The sequence below is a fragment of the Callithrix jacchus genome, chromosome 8, assembly GCF_049354715.1.
Source record: "Callithrix jacchus isolate 240 chromosome 8, calJac240_pri, whole genome shotgun sequence".
NCBI classification, from domain to species: domain Eukaryota; kingdom Metazoa; phylum Chordata; class Mammalia; order Primates; family Cebidae; genus Callithrix; species Callithrix jacchus.
Genome location: NC_133509.1, coordinates 31,009,117 through 31,026,554, shown reverse-complemented (window position 1 = coordinate 31,026,554; position 17,438 = coordinate 31,009,117). Strand labels below are relative to the sequence as shown.

General features: G+C 47.0%; 1 protein-coding gene and 1 long non-coding RNA gene across 3 annotated transcripts in view; one reads left to right on the top strand and one right to left on the bottom strand.

Annotated features, from left to right (window-relative positions):
* The window catches only part of TGM7 (transglutaminase 7), a 30,682-nt gene extending 23,912 nt beyond the window's left edge, over nucleotides 1-6,770 (top strand). For both annotated transcript variants that reach the window (XM_078334092.1, XM_017976796.4), the window contains exons 8-13: nucleotides 1,146-1,249; nucleotides 1,665-1,907; nucleotides 3,111-3,437; nucleotides 3,793-3,953; nucleotides 6,054-6,187; nucleotides 6,434-6,770. In XM_078334092.1, the coding sequence (XP_078190218.1) occupies nucleotides 1,146-1,249; nucleotides 1,665-1,907; nucleotides 3,111-3,437; nucleotides 3,793-3,953; nucleotides 6,054-6,187; nucleotides 6,434-6,593 (1,129 nt within the window). In that variant the 3' untranslated portion in view covers nucleotides 6,594-6,770. The remainder of the gene's footprint in view (nucleotides 1-1,145; nucleotides 1,250-1,664; nucleotides 1,908-3,110; nucleotides 3,438-3,792; nucleotides 3,954-6,053; nucleotides 6,188-6,433) is intronic.
* LOC118144834 (uncharacterized) lies at nucleotides 3,949-5,803 on the bottom strand. The gene is made up of 3 exons (XR_004729637.3): nucleotides 5,673-5,803; nucleotides 5,456-5,600; nucleotides 3,949-4,162 (listed from the first exon to the last, which is right to left on the bottom strand). It is a non-coding gene; the product is annotated as an uncharacterized LOC118144834 (long non-coding RNA).
* Nucleotides 6,771-17,438: the final 10,668 nt, after the last annotated feature.

The window sequence follows — 17,438 nt, the reverse complement described above, 5'->3', positions numbered from 1 at the left end:
GCCCCAACCACCATGCCTGAATAATTTTTGTATTTTTAGTAGAGATGGGTTGTCACCATGTTGGCCATGTTGGTCCCGAACTCTTGACCTCAGGTGATCCACCTGCCTCAGCCTCCCAAAGTGTTGGGATTACAGGTGTGAGCCACCGCACTCAGCCTCCAGGTGAGACTCTTTGAGTTGTGTGAGAACTAGCTGCTGTCCTAGGAGCCCCCTCCCTCTCTGAGCTTCTATTTCCTTGTCTGTAAAATGAAGATAATGTCAACTTCACAGGATTGCTAGGGTGCAATGAGATCAATGTCGGTAAGGAGGATTTTTCAGCCTGGGATCCACAGTTAGACTCCTAGAGGGCTGAATCGTCTCTGATTCAGGAAGTAGTGGTATATCTGAAGATATGTAACTTAGGTGCAGTTCTGTCTTTGAATGCATGTCCTGAGTCTAATAATGAGGAAACATCAGACAAGCCCAAAATGGGGGCCACTCTGGTTTTAAAAGATAAATAAATAAAATAAAGACTGTTTTCATTAAAAGCCCAGACTTCACCACTAGGCAATATCTCCATGAAACAAAACTACATTTGTACCCTTTACATTTACAAAAAAATAAAAAAAGAAAGCGAGAGAGTGTTTTAAAATCCCAGTGTAAGGAAAGAAAGAAAGGTGGAGGAACTATTCCAAGATCAAAGGGTATGAGAAGCTGTGCAGCTGAATGTAGTATGTGATCACAGACGGCATCCCATACCACGTGGGAAAAGAATGCTCTAAACCACATCATTAGGTCAACTGACAACATTAAAATATAGACCGTAAATTAGATAAAAGCATCACATCAATATCCAACGTGCTAGAGAGGATGAACTATACAGGGGTTAAGAGAAGATCTCTATTCTTAGGAAATAAACACTGAAGTGTAGATGTGTAGATATCTATTTATATGTCCACACTGAAAGAAAAAATGGGGCAAAATGTTAACAGCAGATGAATTGGGTAGATGGATGTTCTTTGTACTATTCTTGTGACTTTTAGTACGAAATTACTTCCTCATAAAAAGTAAGAAAAAGAAACTGATATAAATCACTCCCTATAGTGCCTGGTACCTGGCAAAACCTCAGCGAAAATGAGCCCTTGTCTCCTTACTCCCTCCTGCAGGAACTTCCATGTGTGGAATGAGTGCTGGATGATCCGGAAAGATCTCCCGCCAGGATACAACGGGTGGCAGGTTCTGGACCCCACTCCCCAGCAGACCAGCAGTGGTGAGTGAAGACCACTGAGACGGGCCCTGGCTCTGTGGGGAGGCAGATTAGGGTGACTGACCATGGGAGCAGGAGGCCAGGGAGGAGTAGTGTTTTCCACTGCACCCCATTCCTGAGGTCCCAGCTGTCACAGCTGTCAGGAATCTAACTCTGCCATTGACAGCAGCATTACCTGGATGGGTCACTGGACCTCAGTTGTTTTCTTAGTGTGAAGTGGAAAAGTTGATGATGAGTGCTGCCACTTCGTAGGGTGGCTGTGAAGGTCAGATGAACTAATGGGAACAAAAGTACTTGGTAAATTGGAAGATATCCCATGGGTGAAGGTCAGCGGTGCCACTGCCCTTCCCACCTCCACCTACCACAGCCACAGTCAGCTGCCCTTGGCCCCCATATCAGTAGCCTGTTGCCTCCACAGGGCTGTTCTGCTGTGGCCCGGCTTCTGTGAAGGCCATCAGGGAAGGGGATGTCCACCTGGCCTATGACACCCCTTTTGTGTATGCCGAGGTGAACGCTGATGAAGTGATTTGGCTCCTCGGGGATGGCCAGGCCCAGGAAATCCTGGCCCACAACACCAGTTCCATCGGGAAGGAGATCAGCACCAAGATGGTGGGGTCAGACCAGCGCCAGAGCATCACCAGCTCCTACAAGTACCCAGAAGGTGCCAGGCTGGAAATTTGGGGAGAGGGCTGGTTTAAGCTTCTTTGTCCTGCCCCCTAGCTGGGATGGCTCCAAGTTGAAACCGTCAGCATCTAATCACCTCTTCCTCATGGCAAACTCCTAGGGGTTCTTCCTGGATTCCAGGCATATGACCCTTGGGTAGGGTTACCAGCAAATAAAAAAACAGGATGCCCAGTCAAATTTCAATTCTGGATAGATTTAGATAAACAAATATTTTATTGTGTATGTCCCAAATGTTTTATGTGACATACTTATTCTAAAAAGTATTCACTGTTTATCTGAAATTCAAAGTGGGATTTTTAATATATAAGTATGCTCCAAATATTGCATGGAATGTACAATACTAAAAATCGTTTGTTGTTTATCTGGAATTCAAATGTAGTTGGATGTCCTGTATTTTAACTCCATCCAGAGTGGTGCCACTGTCTCCCTATGTCCATGGCAGGAGGGGTGGTAGCGAGGGAAGTGGTGAGGTGGGAGGATGGGCCCCAGGGCCTGTGGATGGTGTGGGACACACCCATGGAGGGCGCTTGTGTGGAATCAGGCTGCCTGAGTACTAAACAGGACTCTGCCATGATCTGTGTAAGCCTGGACACAGTTTACCACCCCTGTGCCTCCATTTCCTCATCTGTAAAATGGGATAACAGTCCTTGGAGGGCTGTTGTGAGGGTTAAATGACTGAATTCATAGAAAGCACTGGGAACAGTGCCTCTGGCACATAGCAACTGCTGTAGAGAAGTCCACAGATTGGGGTAAGTTCAGGTTAAGTCTCTGTGTTGAATAGCCCCCATGGGCAAGAGATGAAGCTCTTTTGTTTATAAGTTTTGAGCATATATTTTAGCTGGAGGGATACTGGTCCAGGAGAGGAGCCTCTGGCTTCATGACGATGATGACAGTGATGCTGGTGGCCATAGTGATGGAAGAGAACAGTGCTGAGTGCTTGCAGCCAGCAACTCACTTAGCCAGGCTTTTTTGGAATCCCTTATAAGGAGAGTAGATATAATCCCTGGGTTACGGATGACAGAACTGAACCCTTAGAGATTAAAGGACTGAGACAGAGCAAGGATTTGAACCCAGCAAGTGGTGGCTCAGCTGCGCCACTACGCTGCTTCCCTGAGCTGCTATTCCTGTGCCTTATTGTCCCAGGAAAGTCACCGGTCCTCTCCATCCCTCCCTCCTGCAGGATCCTCTGAGGAGAGAGCTGTCTTCATGAAGGCTTCTCGGAAAATGCTGGGCCCCCAAAGAGCTTCTTCGCCCTTCCTGGATCTCCTGGAATCCAGGGATCTTAGGAATCAGCCAGTGCAGCTGCAGCTTCACCTGGCCAGGATGCCCGAGTGGGGCCAGGACCTGCAGCTGCTGCTGCGTATCTGGAGGGTGCCAGACAGCACCCACCCTTGGGGGCCCATCAGACTGGTGGTGCACTTCTGTGCACAGGCCCTGCTGCATGGGGGTGGCACCCAGAAGCCCCTCTGGAGGCACATGGTGCGGTTGAACCTGGACTTTGGGAAGGGTGAGTGTGAGGCAGGCCTGAGAAGCCACCTACAGGAGGGGAGCTGGGGGGCCATGAACACAGTGGGGCAGGCCCAGCCCGATCACACAGAGACCCCCTCCTCCAACGCACACATATTCCGGGTGATGAAGCTGCCAGCTGTTGCACCTCTGAAGCCACCCCACCAGGTGAGCCGGAGAAGTGAGCCTTGGGGGCAGTGTGTGCATGGTGGAACACTGTCCATATCTCTCTCACACACACACTCGCACTTTTACAACTCACGTGAAAATTCTAATTTTTTCTCTTTCACATCTACATGTACCCCCCTCTCTCTGCCCCATGTCCTGGACTCATGGTGTCTTTTGTATATGCTTAGAGACACAGTGGCCGCTCCTCCTGCCCTACAGCAATTACAGAAACAAGCTGACGGACGAAAAGCTCATCCGCGTGTCTGGCATCGCTGAGGTTGAAGAGACAGGGAGGTCCATGCTGGTCCTAAAAGATGTCTCTCTGGAGCCTCCCCACTTGTCTATTGAGGTAGGTGTCTGGACACAGGTCAGGGCTCAGAGGCTCTCAGACTCACCCAATCCAGGTGCTGGGACAGCCAGCAAGACACTGTCACCACCTCACATACCACACTGATGGCTCCAGCACAATGTGGTGTGGTCTTGTACTCTGTATCGATGCGGGGTGGGGCCTGAAGGCTTCTCAAAGGAGGTACAATTTTTCAGAGGATGCATAGGAAGCTGTATAGAGAAATGAGATGGGTGTGAAGGCATTTTAAGTAAGGAAAATCCTTTTGCAAAGGCAGAGAGATAGGAGAGGCAGTGAATAGGAGATGGAGAAGACAGATTTAGAGACTCCACAAAGTCAAATTCAAACAGTGAACACCAGCTAAGTGTGGTGGCTTAGCCCTGAAATCCCAGTGCTTTGGGAGGCCAAGGCAGGAGGATCTTTTGAGCCCAGGAGTTCAAGACCAGCCTGGGTAACATAGTGAGATCTTGTCTCTTCTTAAAAGTTTTTAAAAAGTTAGTTGGTGTGGTGGTACATGCCTCTAGTCCCAGATACTCAGGAGGCTGAGGTGGGAGAATTGCTTGAATCTGGAGAAATCAAAGCTGCAGTGAGCTGAGTTCATGCCACTGCATTCCATCCTGGACAACAGAGTGAGACTGTCTCAAAAAAAAAAAAAAAAAGGTGAATATTGACAAGATTGAGGTGACAAAGAGGGAAACAAATGAAAAATGAGCTTAAGAGTTTGAGTTCAGATGCTTGAGTGGCCAGCAAGGCCATTAAACAAAGAAGGAATTTCAGGCGAAGGAAGGGTGAATGGAAGAGTGTGGGCATGGTCCCCATCTCCTGCTACCAGGGTTTCCTTCCCAAAAGCCTCGTTTCCCCACCTGCCCCTCCCACTCGGAAAGACTTACCCACTGCCTAGTCCAAACCTGGAGGCTTCCCCAACAGCACCCCTGTCCCCACCCCAAATGAGAACTGGGCAACTCTGGACCATAAATCAGCTGGCATACCCTCCGGTTTTCACCTAAGCACATTGTCAGGCTGTCAGCCAGCTGACACCAGGCAGCCTCTGTGCTGGGGCAAAGAGTGGACAGAATTGCAAGTGCAGCCACAAGCCTGGGACTGTGGCCAGGGCCCTGCCCTGTACCTGAAGCAAACATGGCAAATGCCAAGTTGGTTGCTAATTGGTTCCCATTAGTAAGGGACATAAAGATGATTCCACAGTTATTTTAACCTGTTCTACTTTGACACCCTCATTAGGGTGCAAGGGACTTGGTATTTTTGCTTGGACTCCAGAGAAGTCATGTATGTTTTTCCTTTTCCCTGAGTTTCTGGCCCAGCCAGGACAAGACCCTAGTATGATGTGGGTGGTCAGAGCTCATTTCAGTTCAACACGTGTTTACTGATGTCCGTCATCTGGCCGGCACTGTTGTAGGCACAGGGGCTCCAGAAACAAGTAGGGAGGATGCCTGCCTCCCACTCACAGGCCACGGCGGTGCTGCCCCGTGGCACAGCACTGAGCATACCTGGAAAAACTTGAGTGCATGCCCTGCTGATGTTGATGAAGACGCAGCAGTGTGGGGAAAGGTCCTGGGCTGGGGTCTGGGACATCTGGGTCAGGTCCTGGCTCTGCCATTAACACATCATGGGACCTTGGCCTCATTATTTCCTCTGTGATGAATGTAAGGGTAGAATTACATCACTGATGGCATATGGGTGGCACACCTGACACCACTTCCTTACCCCACATCTGTGTTAGACACGAATCGATTATGATCCTTTGTCCTCAGGATCCTTCTAACACAGCCTTCCTAGTAGCCACCACCCACCCACTGGAGCTGGCTTCTGTTGACATCTTGTGGGTATCTTGAACTAGATGGTGAGGAGGGAAACAGGTTTCAGCTTGCTGGCAGTTTCTGATTGGTGGTGGCTCCTTGGGGTATTGTGACCTAAGACAGGTGTTTGTATGTGCTCATCTCAAACACTCTCAGATCATACTCATAGCATGTTAGCCCTAAGCGGTAGTTCCTGGTGGTCGCCAGGGACCTGGAGTGGGGGGTAACTGAACCAGAGTGCAGAAGTGAGGCCAGTTGCGCACAAGATTGCTGACTTCTCTCTGCACAGGTGTCTGAGAGAGCTGAGGTGGGAAAGGCGCTGAGAGTCCACATCACCCTCACCAACAACTTGATGGTGGCTCTGAGCAGCTGCATGATGGTGCTGGAGGGAAGTGGTCTCGTCAATGGTCAGATAGCTAAGGAGTAAGTGACACTTCTGCCTACCTCTCCTGTGCTGGTCTTGGATAAGGGGCGCCCTGTGGCATCACAGGACCCTCCTCAGTCTCCTGTGTGGTACCTCTCTGCCCCCACTTTCTCACCCTCCTCAGGAAAGGCTGAGCTTAGAGGTGGTGGCTAGTGGGAGCTTCTTACCCATCCAGAGGGGAACTGATCACCCTCCCCACAGGCAGGGACTCCTCAAGGCTCTCATAGGCCCTTTCTGACTTTCAGCCTTGGGACTCTGGTGGCTGGACACACCCTCCAAATTCAACTGGACCTCTACCCCACCAAAGCCGGACCCCGCCAGCTCCAGGTTCTCATCAGCAGCAATGAGGTCAAGGAGATCAAAGGCTACAAGAACATCTTCGTCACTGCAGCTGGGGCTCCCTGAGCCCTGCCCTCTGGCTACCCACCCTGTCACCCCTGCCCCGCCTTGTTCCTTTCTAATCCTGACCTTGTTGTTATGGCTCCATCTCTATCCTCTGTCCAGTCTGCCTGGGAGTGAATGAAGCTCTGTTAAAGACACCGTGTGCTTTGGGAAGAGACAATAAAGACATCTTTATTGATCACCAGCATTCTCAAGACACTTATTGCTCCTGGCTGGTCCTCTTGGCCTGGCTGCCAGCTGTGTGGCTGTGCCCTCCCTGCCCCTTCTGCCCTCTCTCTCCTCCCTTAAGAGCAGCCCCAACCACAAAATAAGCCCACCACTATCCCCTCTAAAGCAGCCTCTCTGAAATTAAGGATCCCAGGTCTCTCTATTGACATTGTCTTAGCGAGCCTGCAGGCAGAGGATGGAGGGAGGCCCAGGGAAGGCAGCTTGGATGTGCTAGGAGGACAGTGATCCCATGCTGAGTGACCAGAAGCTGCCCAACAGGACTGCTCTGCCCCCAACCTAGAGTATCCTGGGAGGCACAGGCAGCCACCTTTCTACATGGGTTCATTGACAGACAGGATGACTGGGAAGCACTGCATAGCTGGCTGCTGTCCAGCAATGGCCTTGCCTGCTCTCCCTGGTCCCTCCCTTCCTGGCTTTGCCACTTGCTCCTTCACCCTCATCTTGCATTCTTCTCCATCGTCCCAACTCACTCCTTCACCCTCATCTTGCATTCTTCTCCATCGTCCCAACTCACAGCCTCTCTTCGTGTGTGTGTGTGTGTGTGTGTGTGTGTGTGTGTGTATTTTGAGACTGAGTTTCCCTCCTGTCGCCCAGGCTGGAGTGCAGTGGCAAAATCTCAGCTCACTGCAACCTCCTGGGTTCAAGCAATTCTCCTGCCTCAGCCTCCTGAGTAGCTTGGATTACAGGCACACACCATCATGCCTGGCTAATTTTTTTTGTATTTTTAGTGGAGAAAGGGGTTTCACAATATTGGCCAGGCTGGTCTCGAACTCCTGACCTCAGGTGATCTGCCTACCTCAGCCTCCCAAAGTGCTGGGATTACAGGTGTGAGCCACTGCGCTCAGCCTCCTTTCTGTCTTTTGTTTTTGTTATTTTAAGGACAGAGGGAGCCACTTTTTGGTATTTCTTTCTCTGGTGGTTCCAAAATTATTCCTGCTAATTTTAGATAATTTGGAAAGTGGAAACAAAACAAAACAACCCCCCCCCAAAAAAATCTAAAGAAAAATCACCAGGGGGTCCAAAGTGGCTCCCGCCGGAGGTCATGGCGCTCGCGAAGGCGAGGTCATCAGTTCAAGGCTAACCTCATAAGCTCAAACTGATTGGCAAAAAAAAAAAAGAAAAATCACCAGTAGCTCCTCCATCGCATAGAAAATCTTTGCTAACATTTCTCAAGAAATCATTTTGGCTTTCAGCCTTGGGACTCTAGTGGCTGGGCACACCATTCAAATTCTTTTTTTCCCCTTTTATTATGTTGTTGAAAAGTCAGCATTACAAATGGATACCTCTCCATCATGGATAATTTAGAAAATTCAGAAACACAGGAAAGGAGAGCATCTTCCTGTTGTCTGCAGGCACGGGCGCCTGGCTTTCGCTCAGTCCTCACCTGCCCGAAGCTCTGTGGTTTCATTTGACTCCTTTCCATCTTCCCTTCCCTTCCCCTCCTCCTCTCCCTCTTTCTCTCCCTCTTCTTCCTCCTCTTCTCTCTTTTCCTGCCTCTTTCTCCTCCTCCTCCCCCTTTTTTCCCTCCTTCTCCCTGCATTTTTTTATTTGTTTGTTTGCTCTGAGTCCTACTTCTCCCTTCTATTTTCTCTCTTGGGTGGTCCCCAGCCCTGTCTGTACACAGCTGCTTGGGTCGGGAGGCCTGCACATCCTCACTCCACCCCATGTGTCAGCTGCACCCATCCCTATGAGGTTCCATGGGGCATTTCTGTGGTGCCCTGTCATGCTCTGTGTTCCAGGTGGCTTCCTGCCATCAGGAGAGGGCCACCTGAACTGCCCTTGCAGGAATGTGAAACCTCACCTGTCTGCCAAGCACTGGGTCTTCATGTTTAGTCATGGCCCTCCTTTCCTGTCCCTGGTGTGTCACTGGAGAGGAACAGTGGGCAGGCTCCTACTGGCCTAGGAAAGGCCTCCTGGGGGATGTGAATGTTGGTCATTTCTGCTTTTCCAACCCAACTTTCAAATTATTTTTCCTGTCCCTAAGTAAAAATTGTCTTTAAAAATTATTATACTCTAGCCTGGACGCAGTAGCTCACACCTGTAATCCCAGGACTTTGGGAGGCCGAGGCAGGCTGATCACCTGAGGTCAGAAGTTCGAGACCAGCCCGGCCAACATGGTAAAACCCCCATCTCTACTAAAAAATACCAAAAAATTAGCCAGGCATGATGGTCAGACCCCATCTGCAACATTAAAGAAAAAGATTTCATGATGAAGATGTTGAAAGCAATCACAACAAAAACAAACATTGACAAATGAGATCTAATTAAACTTAAAAGCTTTGCATGGCAAAAGAAATTAAAAATAGAATAAACAGACAACCTACAGAATGGGAGAAAATATTTACAAACTATGCATCTAACAAAGGTCTAATATCCAGTCTCTATAAGGAACTTAAACAAATTTACAGGACAAAAACAAACAACTCCATTAAAAAGTAGGCAAAGGACATGAACAGACAGTTTTCAAAAGAAGACATACATGTTGTGAGCAAACATATTAATAAAAGCTCGATATCACTGATCATTAGAAAAATACAAATCAAAACCACAATGAGACACCATCTTACACCAGTCAGAATGTCCTTTACTAAAAGTCAATAAACAACAGATGCTGGCGAGGCTGCAGAGAAAAGGGAGCATATATGCACTGTTAGTGGAAGTGTAAATTAGTTCAACCATTGTGGAAAGCAGTATGATGATTCCCCAAAGAGCTCAAAACAGAACTACCATTTGACCCAACAATCCTATTACTGGGTATGTACCCAGAGGAATGTAAATCATTCTATTATAAAGACACATGCATGCGAATATTCATTGCAGCACTATTCACAATAGCAAAGACATGGAATCAACCTAAATGCCCATAAATGACAGACTGGATAAAGAAAATGTGATACATATACACCATGGAATACTATGCAGCCATAAAAAGAATGAAATCATGTCTTTTGCAGGAACGTGGGTGGAGCTGGAGGCCGTTATCTTTAGCAAACTAACATAGGAACAGAAAGCCAAATATCTCATGTTCTCACTAAAAGTGGGAACACAAAGAAGGAAACAACAGACACTGGAGTCTACTTGAGGCTGGAGGGTGGGAGAAGGGAGAGGAGCAGGAAAAAGAACTATTGGGCACTAGGCTTAGTATTCAGTAATGAAATAATCAGTATAACAAACCCCCATGACAGGAGTGTACTTATGTAACAAATCTGCACGTGTACCCCCAAACCTGAAATGAAAGTATAAAAAAAAAAAAAAAATTTTTTTTAATTGAAGTACTTTGTAAATTGTGAAGTGCACTCATGGAGGTGCTGTACCAGTTTAATCCCTTCTCCAGGGTGACTGTCTGTTTCTAGGGGTGGGAAAGGAAGGGGAAAGAGGAAGCCACTGGTATCTGCCAGCTCTGGCTTCCCTGTGCAATAATCTGTGGGGCACCTTCTCACCCTCCCTCAGACCTGGGCACCCAGCCAGTCACAGGATCTGATTCTACAGGCAAAGAAACTGTCATCTGCTCAGGGGCACAATGGAAACTTATGGCAGGGTCAGAATCAGTACCCAAGTCTCTTTGGGTCTTAGAAAGGTCAGACCCCATCTGTAACATTAAAGAAAAAAAGGAAGTCCTGGAGGTTCCCCACCCCCACCTAGTTAGTGCTGGCCTGCCCCATGCGGACAGTGGGTGTGTCCTCACTTCTCTGTTCAGGTGTCCCTCCCTGTGGGCACAGCCCTGCTTCTGTCCAGACAGGAAGGTGCTCATCACCTTGGCTTAGCCTCCCTGTCTCTCCCAGTTCCCTCCCCTGGGCCGAGGGACAGTTGGCTCTATCAGAGCTGTCTCCCCCTCCCCAGCACCCTCACCCACATACCTTCTGACTAATGGCTCACAGGAATCGAATGAGGGGCTGAACCTACAAATCAACTCCCTAGACCCAGAGCCCAGGTCTTATTCAGCCCCAGGGTCCAGGCAGAGGAGCTGGCTGGGGTTTTCCTGACCATGTAAATGGGCTTCGTGCCCCTGTGGTGCTTCCACCTCCTCTCTCCTGTCCAGTGGCTACCTTAAACAAGTCTTCTTGTGCTTCTAAGTGCTCCTGACCATGCCGGCTCTTTTGGGGGAAATCCAGGCCCTCCAAGGTGAATGTGAGTTCTCTGCCCTCTCCTCAAGGTTGTGGGGTGGGCAGAAGCTACCCAGAGTTCCAGCCACTCGGGCTGGTGCAACTCAAGGGACTTTACTTAGAGTGACTGCCTGATTGCTCCAAAACTCTCTCAACTGTTTCCAGCTTGTTCAGGCTGGCTCCAGGGCGCCACAAAACAGGCTGTTGTCTCCCTGGTCATTGGGCACTTTCTCTTTTGGCCACCAGAGTTACCCTAGCTGTGCTTACCTTCCTGTTCCCCCTCACACTTAAGCTCTCCTGCCTATGCCCCTTCCTCCTCCACAGTTAACCCATCTCAGCATGTGGCAGTGGGTTCAGGCATTCATCCATTTGTTTATGTAGGGACCATCTTTTAATCCATTCACTCTATCAGGCAACAAATAAGCACTGGAAAATCAACTGTGTTTGAGACATTGCAGTAAACACTTACGAAGCGCCAGGCTCTGGAGTCTGACGGCTGCATTCAGAATCTGGCTCTACCAGTTCTTTGTGAATGATCTATTTAATGTCTTTAAGTCTGGATTTCTTCATCCATAATGTCGGAACAATAACACTAACTAACTACAGGGATGTTGTAAGACCAAGTGGGGTCATGCACATAAATACCTCAAAATAGAATCTGTTATAAAAGCTACCGCTGGTTGTATTAGTCGTTCTACTACTACTCTATTCTGTTACTACTATTCTACTACTATTAGCCACTGTCATTATTAAGCACTGGAAACACTGTTAATAGGACAGAGTCCATGCCCTCCAGGGGGACTGGGGGAAAGACAGGCAAGTATTTATAATGTTGAGGCATGAGTTGGCCAACAGGGAATGCAGAAGAAGCAGCTGCTGATTAGAATACTGGTGTGGTAGAGGAAGGGTGTCAGGAAGACTTCCTGGAGGGGTGATGCTTGAGCCTGGGTACTGGAGAAAGCAGACAAGTTTCAGAAAGAGAGAGGCTGATACATGCAAGAGAGAGGGAGGTGCGGGAGGGGAAGACCCTCAAAGGTTTTGAGGGTGATGCTGAGAAGTCTGGACTTTATCCATTGTGGGATCATTAGCAGGGAAGCAACCTGATGGAATAGGTACTTCATAAAAATCACTGGTGACCCATTTGGAGAAAGAGTGAATGGAAACTGGTTAGGAGTTGTCCAGGTAAGCAGGGGGCTTCAATGAAGGCAGAGCAAGGGGCACAGTTTCAGGACAGCCTCAGGAGTTGGGCTGGACTGATGGGCTAAAGTGAGGTCAGGAAGCTAGAGAAGTATAAGGTGGCACGCAGGTGTCCTCTGAAGTGATGGGTGGACAGTGTCCTCACTCACCAAGACCAGACGTGCAAGAGGAAAGGCAGGTATTTGAGAGGAAGGAGAGAGGGGAGGAGTTCCATCTGGGCTCCACAGCTGTGAGGTGTCTTAGAGTCCCCTAGCAGAGCTGTCCAGCAGAAGGTGCCTGCAGTACACAGCTCTGGGAATCCCCAGTGTCATGTGGGAGCCATTGGAGTGAGAAGAGAAGAGATGTGGACACATCCCTGGGAGGCACCAGTTCAAGGAGTGAGAGCCTGTGATGGGGACTGAGAGGAAGAGGACAGTGTGGATGGGGAGGTAGGCGGACCACCGAGAAAGAGAAGTCACCTAAGCCCAGGAGGAGTGGTCAGTACTGGAAGGGCTACTGGAGGCCTTGCAGGATAAAAGCAGGAAAGTCACCCAGTGCCCAGCTCTCAGAGCTGGGAGATGAGCATGGCTTCGAGGCAGCTGTGGGACAGAAGGCAGCCTGCAGCATTTGAGGGGAGGTGGGAGGCAAAGCAGTGGGCAAAGAGCTTGGCCAAGAAGTGGAGTTGAGAGAAAGGGCAGGGGCTGCCGGGGAAGCTGGGGATGAGGATTGAAGGTAGATGTGCTGTGTTAAAATAGTGAACTGCATTTGTGTACATCTACCCTATAAGAGCTGGGGTGTGGACCACAGGCCACCAGGGTCGGTGAAGGATCCCAAGATGGCTGGGCAAAAACTTCCTCTAAAAACCATTGACTGGGTAGCTTTTGTGGAGATCGTACCCCGAAACCAAAAGGCCATTGCTAATTCCCTGAAATCCTGGAATGAAACCCTCACTTCCAGGTTGGCTACTTTACCTAAGAATCTACCAGCTACTGACTGCACTTACTACAAGGCCAATGTGGCCAAGGCAGGCTTGATGGATGACCTTGAGAAGTTTAATGCCCTGAAGTTTCCTGCACCAGAGGATAAATATACAGCCCACGTGGATGCTGAAGAAAAGGAAGATTTGAAAACTTGTACCGCATGGGTGTCTCTCTCAAAGGCAAGGATTGGACAATATAAGAAACAGCTGGAGAAGATGAGGAACTTAATTCCATTTGATCAGGTGACCACTGAGAACTTGAACAAAGCTTTCCAAGAAACCAAATTAGACGAGAGAAACTATCCCTATTGATCTCACCAACCAATCAAGAATCTATAAAATTGAGTCCCGGAGGGAGCTCTGGCCCTTATATTACACATCTGGACATTAAAAATAAAAATAATTACATAGTTACAAAAAAAAAAAGAGCTCAGTGGGGACAGAGAGAATTGAAAATACAGGAGGGAGGACAATGCTGGTGAATGCGGTTCCCGAGAGAGAAGGACAAGAAAGCAGGGGATGCAGGGAGAAGTGGCCACAACAGAGAAAGACAGGGTGGGCATTTTCTTCACAGGCAGAGCCCTTCCCCTTCCTTCCCTTTCTCTTCTTCCACCTGCACTTTTCTCTCCACAAGGGCACTGCAAGGGCTTGTGCCTTTCTTATTAGGATCAAGGTCCTTGTTCACCGGCATTCCTACCCTCCCATCTATTTCCAAACCTCCTCCACAAATCTTCCCAGTTTTTCTTCCTCTACTGCTTTTATTTGTGATTTGTCCTGCACCTGCCAGGTCTCACGCAAGACAATGCCACTGCCAAAGCTAAATATGGTGAAATTATACCAAAGGAGATCCAGACAGAGTGGGTTCTGTTTGCATTTAATGTTCAGGAAGTGACTCTTCAGGATAAAAGAGAGGCCGCCGGTTACCTAGCAGGGTTCTCAGCTCACTGAAGTGCTTTAATCTGTGAGCAGGGTCTTGACCCTGATGCTCCCTCCAACAGCCCTCCACACCCCACTGGAGGCTCCATCAGTTCACTTCTCCCTCCTGGCTTCTCCACCATAGCACAAGACCTGCCACGGAGTGCCCTATTGCTCAAGAGCTATCAAAGGCCCACATGGCACCAGGCTGTGACAGTTCACAGCCTCCACACCTCCTCTCAAGCCAGCAACACTACCAAGAAAAACCTGAGGGCAAGTGAGCAAACCAGTTGTGAACTGCTTGGTAATCAGATAATCAGGTGGCAGTGCAGCAGTCCAACCCCGCCTTTGGTTCTCCTGGAGTCTCCCAATGGAAGAGGAAGTAGACACTCTGGCACCAGTTTTCTGAAGCTCCAGACTGCCCAGCTGTTCTGTGGGGAGCATCCCAGGAACTGGAGGCAGCCACCATGGCCCAAGGTAGGGAAAGCCCCTGTGGCTGCTAGAGTTCAGGAACAAGGAGGACAGAGAGAGACTGTAGGAAGTCAAAGGGTGGAGGGTGGATTATGAGAAATGAAGAAGTAAATACAGAACTGAGGCAGTAAAAGCAAAAACTCCAGAACTCTGAATTTGTTGGTGGCCTGAGAACCAGGAGACAGCGTGGAGGCTGACAGGTAAACACAGCCACACAGCTGCATGCTAACATGCCTGCCTCCATAGCCAGGTGGGCCAGGACAAGGCCAGGGATAAGGGGGTCAGGGTTTCTGTCCTTCTCTGCCACTAGCTGATCCTTTGACATTGGACAAGTCACTTCACCTCTAGTTTTCAACCCCTTGCATTGGATTGGACCAGGCAATCTTGAAATCGTCTTTCCAGCTCTGAAGTTCTCTGAACCTTCATATCTTCTCTTCTTTCTCCATTTCAGCGGGTCTGTAACTCATCTTAGCTAATCTTCCCATCACCAACTTTCTCTCTATATCATCCCCCTCTCTGGAAAGAGCTGCTATGAAGATTAAATTGCTAGTTGAAATTATTTAGAGGAATAAGCTTTCAACTTGCTCTATAAATGTAAACTATTTATTACTTTTTGTATTTAAATTTTTGTTTTAAAATTTTCATAACTTTTAATTGCACAAGAAATGTATAAATACATAGTTGAAGTAAAGTAAATCAATAATTGTACATAAGTATAGATTATGCTATAGTTTTCAGCCTGCCATCCCCAATGGCAGCCTCATCTCCAGAGTAAGCATTGTTACCTGTCTTTTGTCTACACATTTACATTGAAGCATATATTTACTCAATGTAATAAATACGATTAGCATGTGTGGTTTTTCTTTTTTCGGTATATCCATGGTATCATTATATTGTATGTATATTTCTGAAACTTGATTTTTTTCACTCCACTGTATGTCTGGGAGCTCTGTCCCTGACAGTTAGTACCTATAGATCTACCTCAATATTTTCCACAGTATCGGTGAAAGTAATTTCTAATCCAGTCCCCTATTGATGGGCATTTAGGTTTTTTTCTATTTTCCAGTTACACAAGCAATATTGCAAGGAACATTCTTAGCTTCTGTGTGCTCATGTGGGAATGTCTCTCTAGGATAACTACTAAGATCACTTACTTTAAAATTTCTTTCTACAATCTCCTGTTTATTTCCTGATCATTTCACCCCATTCTCCTCTCACTTCAAGGAGAACAAATATGCGCAGTAGTCAATGAACCCCCCATATCAATAGATGGTGCCTGAGCTGAAGAGTCATCCCTGTCTTAGGCAGAGACTAACATGGTCCAGGATGTCTCTAGAGGATGAAATTCTGCCCCAGCTCTTGCTGACAGACAGATGCTGCCACGCCTGCTGGGTAGCCTGCGTCATGTGCCCAACCTGAACTGCAGTCAGTTAGTGCTGTCTAATCAATAGGTCTCCAAATAGGGTGAGTTTCTTTTTCCACTATTAGGAAAAAGCCAAGTGCTTTCTCAGCTGGCAGTAGGTCTGGGTATTTTTCTGAACATGACTGAAAGCCAATGGCGAGAAGCAGCTGTTGGGTGATGGGAAGAGCACTGGACTGTGGTCAGGAATCTTGGTTTAACCTTAGGTAAGACATTTAACTCACTGAAACCTTGCTTTTCTCATCTACATGTACCAATGACATGAATTTTGTCCCTCCCAGGATGTGATGAAGATTAAATGAGATAACTGTTCTAGAGTAACTGACGCAGTGCCTGGCACATAGTAGACAGGCCCTCAATAAGATGTTGCTTAAATCTGAAATCTGAAATAAGTACAGGGTGATTTTGCAAAAGAGAGAATTCTATTCAACCTAGCAAATCTTTCTGAGTACTTACAATATGCTGATCATTATGCTGAATTTCCTTTATAACAATAATAAACTAGTTTATGAAAAAGATGTGTGTTAAAGTAATCAAAAGCACTCAAAAAGATTTAAGATAAAGCTTAATATTTATTAGGGTATTTTGTCACCGTTGATTTGGTTCATATTTGTTTATAACAACTTTATTGAGACATTATTCATATACCATCAAGTCACCCTTACAAAGTCCACAATTCAGTGGTTTTTCATATACTCACAATGTTTTGCAAGCATTGCCACTATCTAGTTCTGGAACATTTCATTACCTCAAAAAAAAAAAAAAAATCCCATACGCATTGGCAGTCACATCCCATTCCACCTTTCTTTAGCCCCTAGCAAACCCTAATCTACTTTCTGTCTCTATGAATTTGCCTATTCTGGACATTTTGTATAAATATAATCATACAACATGTGTTCTTTTATGTGTGACTTCTTTCACTTAACAATGTTTTCAAGGTTCATCTACATTTAGTATGTTCAGCATTCTTTTTTTTTACAGTTAGATGATATTCCTTTGTATGATATATTATTTTGTTTATCTGTTCTTCAGTTGATGGACAATTGTGTTGTTTTTACTTTTTGGCTATTATGAATAATACTGCTATCATTATTCAGGTATTATGTGAACATGTTTTCATTTATCTTGGCTATATATACCTGGGGATATTGTTAGGTCACGTGGTAATTCTATGTTGAACATCTTGAGCAACTACCAGACTGTTTTCCAAAGTGTTGCACCATTTTACAGTGCCATCAGCAATATATGAGGATCCCAATTTCTCTGCATGCCCACTAACACTTGTTATTATAGTCATCCTAGTAGAGGCGAGATGGTATCTCATGTGTATTTCCCTAATGTCTAACGATGTTGAGCATCTTTTCATGTACTTATTAGCCTTTTGCATATTGCCTTTGGAAAAATATGTATTCAAGTCAGTTGCCCATTTTAAATTTGAGTTGTCTTTTTTATTGTAGAGTTACATTAATTTTTAAAAAGTATTCTGGATATGAGTCCCTTACCAGATATATGATTTACAACTATTTCCTAACATTCTGCGGGTTTTCTTTTCACTA